The sequence below is a fragment of the Henckelia pumila genome, chromosome 3 (genome assembly GCF_033568475.1).
Source record: "Henckelia pumila isolate YLH828 chromosome 3, ASM3356847v2, whole genome shotgun sequence".
In the NCBI taxonomy this organism is placed as follows: Eukaryota; Viridiplantae; Streptophyta; class Magnoliopsida; order Lamiales; family Gesneriaceae; genus Henckelia; species Henckelia pumila.
Window position 1 is genome coordinate 118297883 of NC_133122.1, and position 14985 is coordinate 118312867.

At 35.8% G+C, this 14985-nt stretch overlaps 1 protein-coding gene across 5 annotated transcripts; it reads right to left on the minus strand.

The window, feature by feature from the left end:
* Window positions 1-1820: 1820 nt before the first annotated feature.
* Window positions 1821-9204, minus strand: LOC140891096 (histone-lysine N-methyltransferase, H3 lysine-9 specific SUVH5-like). Of its 5 annotated transcripts, XM_073299379.1 has the most exons (3): window positions 8899-9204; window positions 2295-4693; window positions 2085-2173 (listed from the first exon to the last, which is right to left on the minus strand). In XM_073299379.1, coding segments are annotated over exons 2-3 (2355 nt in total). In that variant the 5' UTR covers window positions 4648-4693; window positions 8899-9204; the 3' UTR covers window positions 2085-2171. The 5 variants fall into 5 exon arrangements, with proteins under 5 accessions (XP_073155479.1, XP_073155477.1, XP_073155481.1 ...); XM_073299378.1 differs by having other exon boundaries at window positions 1821-4683; XM_073299376.1 differs by having other exon boundaries at window positions 1821-4693.
* Window positions 9205-14985: the final 5781 nt, after the last annotated feature.

The following is a 14985-nucleotide window of genomic DNA, read 5'->3' on the forward strand; positions in this document are numbered from 1 at the left end:
AAAAACACACATTTCATCACTTCACATTAATTATCCACATCTTTCATTGTTTTATCATTCTAATTATCTATCATTCAATTATTACATCACACAAACCAAGCGGAGCCTAAAAATACAAAATCAATCCATTGATAAAAAAACATGTACACATTTCATCAAATAATACTATTAAAAAACAAAAAAAAATATGGGAATCAACACGTGGAGCCCACACCGAATGTAAAAGAAAAAAAAAAAAAAGAGAGAAGCGAAATTATTGTGAGCTCCTTTGTCAGTATCGACTAATCTTACATTCATCTATTGAATGTACACCACGTCAATCGACACTCACGATGGTGCCAATGGTAAGTACCCCAGATGAGGTGGTACCAACGCGCCCCCAACTAATTTTTTTATTTTGTAAAAAAAGTTAAATTAAATTGGAGTTTTTGTGAAAATTGGGGATCTATTATTTTCGAGATGTGTGCTCCAATCACCATCACCATTGTCGTTGACCACAATCAAAGGTGAACAACGTCGACGGGTGGCGGTTGTTCGCGATGAAGGTTCGCAGGGTCTGAACTCGTCCAGACCTTTTTGGTTGTGGTGGTTCACGTTGGTTCGAAGCTACAGAATCACACAGGTGATAGGGTGGTGCAGATTGGTGAAACGTAGCGACAGCAACAGTGCGAGACAATCCAGATGTGAGAACGACTGATCGGAGTTGCAGATCGAATGAAGATGGTAGCAGGTGACGACTTTGGTGAAGGTGGTGTCCTGCGATGCGATGGTGATGGTGGCTGCCGGAGGTGCGTTGGTGGCAGTAACTGGCGTAGATGAGGGGGGCGGCCGGAGGCGTGATGATGACGTTGATCGACAGTGCTGATGGCGGCCGACAACAAGGTGGGCGATGTTATATATTATATATATATATATAGCAGTGTTCTAAAAACCGGCCCCTAGTTGAAGCTTCCGGCAGTTCTACATTAAATGGACGTCTAGGCCGCGCTTCTGAGAGTTATTATATTAAATGGTCGTCTAAGCCGCCTAATCGCCGCCTAGACGTCTTAAAATTCGCCTAGGCGACCGCCTAGAGTAACATATATAAAACTTATTTATTTTTATTTTACTTTGTTAAAAAAATTAATTGACATATTTGTCCATCAACTTGTAGTGGATGAAGACGATAAATATATCATGTGTTTCATGTTTGAATTCGATAAATTAAGATGAACAAAAATAATTAGATATTTAGACTAAAAAACACCGCTTAGACATGTGAATTCGATAAAAAAAATTTTTTGAAGAAATATTAAGATGAATCAGACTAAAATAATAAGATATTTAGCCTAAAAAAAATAAAAAAACCGGCTAGATCCCGCCCAAGCGGCTAGGCGGTGGGTGACCGCCCACCCACCATTTTGTAGAACATCGATATATAGTATTCCTGTTAAATTTTGAAATTGTTGAAAACTCTCCACAAAAAAAAAATTCCCTCTATTTTCAAATCTCGAACACTCAAGCCTTGAAAACGCACATTGCCCTAAAAATGCACCCAATTGTGGATATTTATCATTATATATATGGCGTCAATATTTTTTCACTGGACCCATATATGTAGAAAAATATCCACGTTTAGATGTACTCTTAAACATCGTTTAACTCGTGATGATGAAGCATTGCATAATATAAAGATGCAAAAATCAATATAATTTGATAAGATAATGGTGCAAGACAATAACTTTTGTAAAACATGAGCTAGTATCCTCTTTTTTTTTTCCTTTTTTCTTTTTTCTTTTTTTTAAAAAGAGAGCTAGTATCCTTCATACCAAGCAATTAGGGTATTATGTTAAAAGTAGCATGAAATTTCCTCCATACAATGATCCAAACATGGTATCCCATCCCTACCATAAAAAAGGCAAAATGGGAATATACCATATTCTTGCGTAAAAGAACTAGAAATGATCACATAACTAGCCAAGTAACTAGAACTATTAACAAGATTAAAGACAAAAGTTCTCAAAAGGAAAACCAAAACATATGGCCCCAAAAATCGTTTTCCTAATACATTCTCCCACAGCAATTGCGTGAACCACAAAAACAATGCTTCTTCTTAATATTTCCATTCGCATCACATACTCGATCTATCTTATAATTGTAATCATATGTAAGCTCGTGTAGAGCAGGGATGTTCCTGGTTGCAAAAAACATTATATGTGACATTTTTGCATCATGGTGATCATAAAGAACATCTTGAGCATACATGTTAGGAGAACAACTATGGTTAAAAAATCTACCAACGTTTCCGAACTTACAAGCATCAATAGCAAATGCATCGTGGTTACTTGAACCAGCACCGCATTCGAATTCTCCATCTTCATCGTGACCATCACCAATATCAAAGAGATATTCGTCATGGCCAATTCTTTGTTCAGCTTCCTTTTCTAGTAGCAACTCTCCTGTATATTCACATATGAAACTACCGGATGTCACGTACTCTCGTGTTCTTACTCCCCACCCTCTTTCTCTGGTCTTAAAAATTTCCAGCCGGATTCTAGGGCGATGTTGGCTGACTCTATTCATACACGAAGGGGGGCATTTGCAATTCGGGCCACACTCATAAACTATGGGTTGTGGTCTAACAATTGAACCCTTTTCAGTGAATGGAATATCTCCTCCATTCTTTACAACACATGGACATTGATGGGAATCCGAACAACCATTTATGCAGTTGCAACCAATTGGTTCCACGCGCTTGCACCAATCTGGATAAATAATCTTGTTTATGTATGTGAAAGGAGGGGGCCTAAGATCATCTATTCCATTCACAACCCGAATTGCATGATTCTCCAGTCCATGAGATATATCATCCATAACACAAATTCCCTTTCGAGGTAACAATTTTCCCAACTTAGCAACGGTTGGGCAAGGTCGACTAGGTCTCGGTTCGTCCGGCTTTCTAATTAGTTCAAATTTGAACACCAAACTACCATATCGATCCCTTTCTTGCCAATGCTTAGTTACAATGTAAAGTCCATCATATTCAAATAAATACTTGGGGTCTTTAGAATGGCATAAAACATGAGATTTCATCCTCATTCTTTTACGAATAACTCTTATCGGATATCCCATTTCCATGCTATTCACCATAGCAAGATTTCCCTTTACGAGCTTCTGATCAGCAGTTTTGTCAACAAACTTCGGATTCCCACCTTGACCCGTATATATCAAAGAATCATTTGTTTTAGCCTCATTATCATAACGGCCCGAATCCACGACACAGGTAGCAAACTTTTCATCTCCGATGGTCACGTAATCTATTCCACTTATCATCTGGTGGTGTAGGCCAACAACTACAAGTTGAGCCCGGAATCGAAAAGTATCGCCAATTTCGATGCCTGGTACATGCCCGAAAGGCTTCTGGAGAGAAATGCACATTCCATCGGCCTTGAGACGCTCGGCTGCTTCTATATGTGCATATATTTTACCTATGTGGCCTTGGCCCAACTCTGCTTTTCGTTCTTTCCTCTGTTTATTCAGTGTCTCATAAAGCTCCTCAAACTTCATTAAAGCCTCCTCCACCTTGTATCCCTCCGGTGTATGATGCTTCACAATACACAAATTGACTAAATCCTCCGGTGGTTGATAGTTGTCAGGCTCATCATTACATGTATCCTTAAACTCAACACATGCAAGATTATCATCTTGTTCCTTTTCGACTTCATATCGACCAGAATCCAAAAGATTTTTCCCCTTCTTGCCTCCGTTAAAATCCTCCTCCTCCTCCTCCAAAACAATAATTTCGGTTTCTTGAGATCCTACCACATCAACACCCTCTCCATCACGAGATCCCTTGTCGAAACATGGTTGCCACAATATCAAATCTTGAGGAGCTAAAACGTAAAGATCATCTCCAAGATCCCTCCACTCCATTCCTAGTCCAGTATCATCCTTTTCTTGAACCCTTTCCAAATTCAAATCCCCACCACATTTTTCTGAAACTATTTCATCTAAATTCAAAATCCCATCATCCCTCTTCATTAATCCAGTATCATTTTCTCCTCGAACACTTATCAAATTCACATCCGCACCACCTTTTTCCGAAACATTTTCATCTAAATTCTGTCCCCAGGCCAAAACCACCCCTTCTTCTACAGAATTTTCTGCCTCCATCAATTGCTGTTGCCCTGAAAAAACAGCAACATCTGTAATATTTCCAGAAGTAGAACACTCACCATCCAAAACAGCAACCAAACCACGGCAAAAAGCAATAACCCCTGCCACATTTTCTATGGCAAGTTCCCAAACCGCTTCAAGATTATGCTCATCATCGCCGGCCATTTTCTCGGCTGAATTATCCATATTATTGAACCCTTGAGTACTTCCTTCATCGGTCTCTAGCATACAAGGGCTTTGTAGTGGCGAATGGATGCCAGTATTAGGCTTCTTCAAGGGGCCACAGTTTCTGGGGAACTCCCGAACAGCAAAAGGCTTAGAGGGGCCACAGTTTCTGGGGAACTCCCGAACAGCAAAAGGCTTAGAGGGGCCACAGTTTCTGGGGAAGTCCCGAAGAGCACAAGGCCTCGAGCGACGCTTGAAATTTGAAGGGAAACCATGGCTGTTTTCGGGTAATCGTTTCTTGGTAAGAGAAGTCTGCTGCACTGACATTGATAATATAATATTATTATGCTCCAGTCCAGCAAACTTTAAATTCCTAAACAAAAACCCAAAGTGATGTAAGTAGGAGGAGACCAAGTTAATGAGACATATTGTATTACCAAATAATGGATTATTTACTTCTCTTTACAATATGTGGTTAAATATCAACTATTGGATTTTCAATACACATTTTAATTTTCATAAAAATGTAATATGGTCTCAGGTAATCTAATGATATTGAAAATAGAGAGAGAAACACTCTGGTGTAGCATAGACTAACCCCAAATCATGTATCTGATGGTCAATATCTCTACACATAAGCATAATTAATGGAATATTGTTGATAAATCAGGAGCCAATGAATTTATGGTTAGAGTAAAACGGTCGGTTGAACTCTACCGGAAGACCATGAGTCGTCTCTTCAATTTGATTTTAATTCGGCTTTTCATTTTGCTTTTATTTTTAAAAATTGGTTAAGCAATATAACCGAATTTTTTAAATAATATTAATTAGTATATTGGCCTAAATAATATTTGTAATTCCGTTACATTTTTGTTGGCTTTAAATTTTCTTGTGTTTTTTAAACCATCTTTAAAAAAAATTAATTTGGTGCTTTAAGTAATATTAGTATATACACGTACCAAAAAAGGCTAATATGATAATGGTCTTGTGCATCTATTTTTTTTTTGTAACGTGGGAACCCGCAGCCGCTACTTTTCGATGCGTTCTAGGTAAACATCGGATTAACGTAATAGCATGTAAACTACGCCAGTCAGATAAACCACACTAGGCAAATCATGTGTGACATGCTAGTCCAAGAAGGTGTTGACAGGGAAATCGAACTCCTGACCTATAACCAAGAGTTCATCTACTCCAACTTGAACACCTCCTTAAAAGCGGTGCATCTATTGTTTGCCATGATTAGGGGTGCAAACGAACCGAATCGAGCCGAATAATGATAAAATTTTAAGGCTCGAATTCGGCTCGATAAGAGTATATTCGAGTTCGAGCTCGATTCGAAGTTCGATAATTTCAAATAATTGGGCTCGAGCTCGGCTCGAATGAAGTTCGAGTTCGAGTTCGGTTCAAAATATTCGAACCTATTCATGAACTATTCGAATATTATGGTTTGAAAAACTCGAAATATATATATTTATTATATAATTATATTATATTAATTAAATATTAAGGTTCGCAAACTATTCGCGAACTATCGAACATAGTAATTTCGGCTCGAGTTCGGCTCGAAAATAAGTTCGAACATGTTCGAATTCTGCTCGAGTTTGATAAGCTCGAATATAAATCAAATATTTATCGAGTGGACTCGTAAAGTTCACGAACATGTTCATTTCGTTTGCACCCCTAGCCATGATGGATGCACGGGCCATAATTGTACCAAAGTGCAACATAAAAAAAAATATATATGTAAGAGATAACGTACAGTTAGTTGATCACCCATACTCAAAAACAAAAATATAATAAATTTTTTTTGTATATATATATATATATGTATATATCTATATATATATAAGGGGGTACATAGGGGTGCAAACGAACCGAATCGAGCCGAATAATGATAAAATTTTAAGGCTCGAATTCGGATCAATAAGAGTATATTCGAGTTCGAGCTCGATTCGAAGTTCGATAATTTCAAATATTTTGGCTCGAGCTCGGCTCGAAATGAAGTTCGAGTTCGAGTTCGGTTCGAAATATTCGAACCTATTCGTGAACTATTCGGATATTATGGTTCGAAAAGCTCGAAAAATTCGAAAAAGTTCGAAATGTATATATATTTATTATATTAATTATTAATTAAATATTAAAGTTCGCGAACTATTCGCGAACTATCGAACAAAGTAATTTCGGTCCGAGCTCGGCTCGAAAAAAAATTCGAACATGTTCGAATTCGGCTCGAGTTCGATAAGCTCGAATACGAATCAAATATTTATCGAGCGGACTCATAAAGCTTACGAACATATTCGGTTCGTTTGCACCTCTAGGGGTACATAGGATAAGAAAGATCTTGACAATGCATACAATCTCAACTCGGGGTGGCATATTGTATCATACCGTACCAAAAAATACATACCGTATATCGTACCGAAAATTACGGTATAAAATTTTTATATCGATACCGTACCGAACATTTCGATACATATAACTAGCATACCGATTATACCGAAATTTTACGGTATACCGAAATTTCGGTACGGTATCGGTATATACCGTTTTATACCGAAAAAAAAACTTTATATTTTTTATAATTTATAAATTTATTGTTTAAAAATATTATATCTTTTTAAATTTTTATATAATATTTCGATATATCGGTATACTTGTATATACCGAAATTTTCAAATTTCATATCGTTACCGTAACGATACCGTACCGAAAATTCGATATTTTTTTAATACAATAACCTATGTATACCGAAAATTCGATATTTTTTCTCACCCCTAATAAAATCCGGAAAAAGAATTTTGGAACTATATTGGGAGATGAACTTTATCAAGTTTTGATACTTTGAAAGATGATTTGAATTGAATTGAATTGAATTGAATGTGTTGGATCATAGACTGATAGTTCTTCCTGATAATCCAGTGTCAAATCAGTAAAACTCGTGTTTATTGTCACACGACTACGAAACATTTTATGCTATTACTAATATAGATTTTAATTCAAGTATACTATAATAGTAAGTTCGTCGAGAAAATGAGTTTAGATATACATATCATCAGTTATAGTTTCTAATATTAACGACAAGACTTCAATTTTATAACTGATCTCAAGTCAAGATTAATTACTCCAATAATAGAGCAATCAAGTAATCAAGTAATCAAAAGATGATGATGCAGCAATTCAAATCTTTCAAATTGAAAACAAAACAAAAAATAAAAATAAAAATAAAAAAATGAGTAATTGGATACGAGTTTCAAGCTACTAATATGACATGATATTCGAACCAAAAGTTTTTCAAAAAATATAATATCTAAGAATTTTTATTTGCACCTCTCATCTTTGATCGATATTCATATAAACATCATGCATTATCTATTAACTGCCTAACAATATATGCCTAGAATATCAAAATTAAATACATAATATACACATATAAACCCCACCCCTTAGACCTAAATAAAAAAAATTAAAGGAATATGACATATAAATAAAAACGCTAAGTTGATCGCTATAGACCAGGATCCATTATAAATTATTCAAAAAATTGTCACAGTAATCAACAGCAAAACTTAAAATTTTCAGCATCATTAATTAGTCTAAATTTTAAATAAATAAAACTCACCTTTTTGGAACGAAGGATTCAATCTCTCATCTGCCCATTCTCCAAAATTTTATTTTATTATGGTTCAAAACCAATGGTATTGGGCTCCTATTTATACACAATTTTGTTTCATATATTTAGACTCCCATTCCAATCTATCTTTTGAAGATTCAAATTTCCTATTCGTCAAGGGGTTACGTGTCCTCAAATTTCCAAATTACCTTAAATATAGTAAGTTGTATATCTTTCTTTTAAAATAAAATAAAATAAGTCGCATATCTTTTCAAGATTTAAATCTTTTAAACTTTTGGAAATTATGGATTCGAATAAATAACGAATATAGATTAAATAGAATCCTACTTTTGATAAATATGTGATAATGTATATCTAGATCCCTCGGGTATTGTGTTGTATATCCGTTCATGGTATTATCGCTAAAAAAATCATATAAAATCTTTTATTTTAAATTAAGGATATAGCATAATATTATGGGGATGGATATTATAAATTATGAAATAGATCGATCTTGTTTCCATAAAGATCAATTATTTCATATTTACCGAGATTCCGCGTTGTGAATAGTTAATTTCAAACTTTAAAATATTGATCCTTATCCGAATTAGGAATGAAAATTTCTTTCGAGTTTTTTTTTTAAAATGGTAGGTTTCATTGCCCATGAGAGCGAAAATACATCATGGAGTAAACTGTAAAGGAGCCTGTAAACTGATGGTAGACGGGCTAAAGTATAAACAGGATTCTCTAGCTAATATTATTCGATCTCTGTTCTCTCGTGTCCAAAAAAACAGCAGAAGTTTAAAAATTTATTTTGATATTCAAAATATTAACATTATTAATGAGTTTATGAAATTAGGCTTTCAATGAACAAATTCATTGGGCTCACAAATTTACTGTACTCCAACATTTCAAAAAATCGCAGCAGAAAATTAAAAAACATTAGTAAAGAGTTTATGAAATTATACCTTCGGTATTCACTGAACTTCAACTATTTTGATAGCTCTTGTTATATATCCTTACGAAGAATCAAGTTCCTCTTCTAAATCGCACTTAAGAAGAAGAAATTTTTGCATTGAGAAAACAAAAATAAGACTAGATTGAGGAGAGCTAGAATGAAGGAGAGGAACTGATGAGCAAGCTAGAACAATTCTTAAGCTTCTCAATTTCTCGGTTGCCGACACTCCTAAGCTTGGAATGATTGAGAGCAAAACTTCTTCTGAAAAATCACAGAGAGCAAGCTTCAAAAGCCTTCTCCAATTATTGCTCTACTTGCCGACACTCAATTTTTAATTCCATCTTCTCATTCTTCAATATATATATATAGATATGAATATAACAATAATAATAACAAGTGTTATATATATATATATATATCCATGGGCCATATAATAATTATATATATTCTTATATATCCATTCGCATATACATATATATATATATACATGGGCCATATAATAATTATATATATTCTTTTTTTTTTTTACAATAATTATATATATTCTTATATCAATATATATCTGTATGCTCCACGTCACCTTTACAGTGCTCTCAAAATTTCTATAAGCTCTTATAAACTCATTTATAAGCTTATCTATCGATCCAGCCTAATTTTTTTATCATAAATTCAGCACTTTGAATTTATTATCTCAACTTGAAAAGGAAAATCAGTTGTATGACCCTCAATGGTTCAGAGATACAACTAGTCGTGAGTTCATAATTCTTTGTAATTTAGGACATTTTCCTATATATGGGCTTACCCTTATTAGCTCCATTCAATGCATCAATACTTTGATCATAAGAATGTCAGAACTCATTTTTTATTTGACCCATCGAATCATGGTAAAAGCGTTAAGTAAAACCGCCCAATGATTTACTAGGTATCACTGATAGTTTCTGCAATAACCAGTCGATTATGGTTAACGTACAGTACAGTCCCTTCATCTCATATATCACAATCGAATCGGCAACCATTGGTATATCTAAAATTGCCTATGATTCGATAACTATATTATATCATCTTGGATAATGCATAGTGATATCGCATATGCAACTAGAGAAATCATTTCCCTAAAACATATATCATGCTCTGGCCAGAGACTGAATACACTATCATTTCCTTAGATCACATAGGATATTCACATTTCATAAATGTGCGGTGAATCTCCAACTACAACCACTGACTCCCATTTATTTCATAGCTACACCCAACCATGCTATTGTGGTGCTCTCCTTGAGCCAGTAAACTGATCAAAGTGCAGTATTAGTACACAGAGCCTAGTGTTGTCTCGGGTCATAATAACTAATGGTGTACAACCATAATCAGGACTTCATCCACTCGAAAACTGATAACCACTTGGAAAGTTGTGGGGACCTCGGGTTGCTAATCTCATCTTAGGGCAATGAATGTACAATTAAACATCAATTAAATAAATCAAGAGCCAAGTAAATTTTTTTTTTTTTTTAAAATTCAATGTCTCGCTCGATCGGTGAAAAACACCCGATCGAGCGAGCACAATTGTTCAACTCTCGGTCAGGAAATAATTTGGCCTCGCTCGATCCATCATCTTCTGCGGATCGAGCGAGCCAAAAACTAAATTCTCTGTTTTGCAAAATACAGGGCTCACTCGATCCGTCAACTTCTGCGGATCGAGCGGGCTTCAATTTCCAGAAAATCTGCAGTTCACATTTTGCTGTCAAACTCGAGCACTATCACTTCCAATCACCAAATTCAATCCAAAACATGATATATCAAGTCCAAAACATGCATATACTCATAAACAAGGTCATAAGCATTTATACATGCATTTTATTACATCGAACAAGTCGCTAAAGATCGATAAACGACATAAACTACATCAAGTTTCATACATGTATTCCAAAACCAACATAACTAAGGTTTAGTGCTTCTAAAGTTCAATACATCATCTACAACCCGAGTCCTCACGTGCTAGACTCTCTCCCAGCTGTCAATGACGTCGATGACTAGCTCCTGCCCCTTCTGTTGTCATGCACACATACAAAACAAGACAACAGCCGGATAAACTCCGGTGAGAAAACATTCTCAGTATAACCAACATATAGAAAGCGTTAAATAAATCATCTTGACTCTATTTAAACTCGCTCAAAAAATAGAGTACGTAAACGCTTTACAAACGAATTGATTCACATAACTTCAAAGCCATCAAGATTCATAACTGATCTTGACATGGATATCCATCTAACGAGTTCGTAACCGACTCGCAAATAAGGTTAACAGCAACCTTGGCATAGAATCAATTCAATATAGCATCATATCAACTCGAATATAAAGATCCACTACCTGTGATGGATCGACAACATCACAATCAAATCAAAAACATAAACAAGTATGTGGTTTTTGCGGGCCAACTCAAGATTAGTCGTTCTTGAGTTTCAAAGTCCCTATTTCGCGATGTCGTCATTATACCTTCGTTTATTTTGATTTTGAACTCTTCAAATCTGAAAGATACAACCAAAATACATATATCAACTTCATTTCAATCCATCATATCAAAATCGAGTCGAAAACAACATAAGATCATCGATCAAACTCATTTCAAACCTCAACTCTTTCTTCGTCGGTTTAAGTCGGCGTCTTGTGTCGTTTAGCCTTCAAACTCAACTGAAATTGGAGAATAAAATTCTATAACATTTACAACATCTCAATAACAACTTCAGCTTCAATATCGGCTATCAAAACAGTTTCAAAACTCGATTAAACGATATAGCGATTCAAAATCGGTAACCGACGTAATCCCGAAACCATTTCTAACTTCAATATCATTCAACCGTGCATAAAACTCAACAAACCAGCTACATATCATTCAATTCACCATACCAGCAGACATAAGAAGAGATATACATGCTGGAATCATGCTTCAACATAAGCAACATAAGCTCATCAATCCGATTTTGATATAGAATCGCATAGGAACGAAAAACAAGATCATAACATAAAAAAAAAACTGATCTCTGCCCTATACTGATTTCGAAATCCATATCAAACATCATAAAACTTACACGAGATCGAAGCCCTCGTCGTAAGGATTCCAGAACACTTTTCGGAATCGAAATCGGACAACCGGAACAAAAGTTATGGCAATTCGAAAATCAAAATTTCTAAAGAAAAGAGGAAGAAAGACGGGCTCTGCTTCAAAAACTTCTGAATTCTCAATATCATGCACGTGTACATGCTGAATCAACAAAACAAATCTGATAACTTTCAAGCATAATTGCACTTTAGTCCCTCAAATCTTCACTATTTGCAATTCGGTCCTCGTCCCTTATTTTAATTCAATTTCAATCCTAAATAATTTAAGAATATTAGAATTTAAATCAAAATTCTAAATATTCCCAAATTAAATATACTCGTATTAAAATTAAATAAATTCGGATTAATATTAATTAATCCCGGGCCTTACATTTCTTCCCCACTAAGACATGAGTTCGTCCTCGAATTCATAAACAGTATAGATATGCAGTCCGCATGCTCATAAGAATAAAGAATAACTGAAAACTGAATAAGAACTCACATCAGTGGAATAGATAAAGAAATCGTTGCTTCATATCTTCTTCGACTTCCCAAGTTTCTTCTTCAACTCCGTGTCTACTCCATTGAATCTTCACCAATGGAATGGTCTTCATTCGGAGTTGTTTCGTCTTCCTATCAAGAATCTGAATAGGTCATTCGAAATAGCAAAGAGTATCATCCAACTCAGCTTCATCAGATCGAATCACATGAGACGCATCAGATATATACTTCCTCAACATCGATACATGAAAGACATCATGTATCCCAGATAAAGACATAGGAAGAGCGAGTCGATAAGCTAGATTGCCTATCTTCTCGAGAATCTCATACGGCCCAATATACATCGGAGATAATTTTCCTCGTTTGCCAAATCGAACTGTGCCCCTGAACGGTGAAATCTTCAGAAACACTCTATCTCCCTGATCAAAAGATAACGGTCGTCGTCGCACATTTGCATATCTCGTCTGTCTATGCTGCGCTGTTCTCATTCTCTGCTGTATCAATTTCACTTTCTCAGTCATCTGTCTGATCATATCTGGCCCTAACTCAGGTACCTCAGAAACATCATCCCAATACAAAGGCGATCGACACTTCTTCCCATATAATGCTTCAAATGGTGCAATCTCTATACTCGTCTGATAACTGTTGTTATAAGAAAATTCCACGAGTGGTATAGAATTTTGTCATGTAACACCAAAATCAAGTACTACAGCTCTAAGAATATCCTCAAGCGTCTGAATATTTCGTTCAGATTGATCGTCAGTTTGAGGATGATAAGCGGTACTCAAATGTAAACGCGTACCTAGAGCTTCCTGTAGGCTATGCCAAAAGTGCGAAGTAAACCTCGGATCTCTGTCAGATACAATCAACTTTGGCACACCGTGTAGTCTTACCACTTCTCGAATATAGAGATCCGCCATTTGATCATGACGATAAATCATTCGGTAAGGAATAAAGCACGCAGATTTCGTCAATTTGTCGATGATCACCCAAACAGCATCGCATCCTCAAGATGATCGTGGCAAGTTCGTTACAAAGTCCATGGAAATGTGGTCCCATTTCCATTCAGGAATCGATAAACTCTGTAATAAGCCACCTGGTTTCTTTCTTTCAGCTTTCACTTGTTGGAAATTCAAACATTTTGACACAAATTCCGTCACCTCAGACTTCATTAGTTTCCACCAGAACTGACTCTTCAAGTCGTTGTACATCTTTCTGCCTCCAGGGTGAACACTAAAGCGACTACAATGGGCTTCTTTCAAAATATTCTGTTTTAAGTCTGCAATATCGGGAACAACTATTCGGTCATTCACATACAAGATATCATCATCACTAACGTTGTACTCAGACTGATGTCCTGATCGAATCATTTCAATCGATTTCTGCACATTCTGATCGGCTTTTTGTGCTTCTTTGATACGAATCACAAACTCTGGCTCAGCACTGATTGCATAAACTCTCATCGGCCTTCTATCTGTCTCAAATACATATCCCAAAATACAACAATCTTCAATCAAATTAGATACACCTATCGTAGACAAGGATAAAGCACATACCTTTCTACTTAGGGCATCCGCTGCTGCATTAAATTTTCCCGGATAGTATTTGATTTCACAATCGAAATCCTTCAACAAATCAAGCCATCTTCGTTGTCTCATATTCAACTCAGATTGTGAAAACAGATACTTCAGACTTTTGTGATCAGAAAAGATTTCAAACTTCTCGCCATATAAGTAATATCTCCAGATTTTCAATGCAAAGACGATTGCAGCCAATTCAAGATCATGAATCGGATACCTGACTTCATGTGGTTTTAGTTGTCGAGAAGCATAAGCGACAACATGTCCTTTCTGCATTAAAATACATCCCAAACCCTGGTGAGAAGCATCACAATAAACAACAAAATCACCAGTACCTGTAGGGATTATTAGAACAGGCGCTGTAGTCAATCTCTTCTTAAGTTCGACGAAACTTCTTTCACATGCTTCAGACCAAATAAATGGTGCATTATTCTGTGTAAGCTGTGTAATAGGCTTCGCTATAGATGAAAAATCTCAAATGAATCGACGATAATAACCTGCCAAGCCCATAAAACTTCGAATTTCTGGCACAGATGTCGGTCTCTGCCAACTGATCACAGCTTCAACCTTACTCGGATCCACTGAAATGACATCTCCTGAAATTACATGACCAAGAAAAACAACTCGCTGCAACCAAAACTCACATTTGGATAACTTGGCATACAATTTCTCTTCTCTTAATATTCTCAATACAGTTCGGAGATGATCAGCATGTTCACACAGATTCTTAGAGTATATCAAAATATCATCGATAAATATGATTACGAAATCATCTAGATATTTTTGAAATACCCTATTCATTAGTCCCATAAACACTGCAGGTGCATTTGTTAAACCAAAAGGCATGGCAATAAACTCATAATGTCCATACCTGGTTCTAAATGCAGTATTTGGGATGTCTTCATCTCTCACTCTCAACTGAT

Bases quoted from the DNA above. Each gene is read 5' to 3' on its own strand.
- LOC140891096 (XM_073299378.1), bottom strand. From the start codon at position 4,647: ATGTCAGTGCAGCAGACTTCTCTTACCAAGAAACGATTACCCGAAAAC.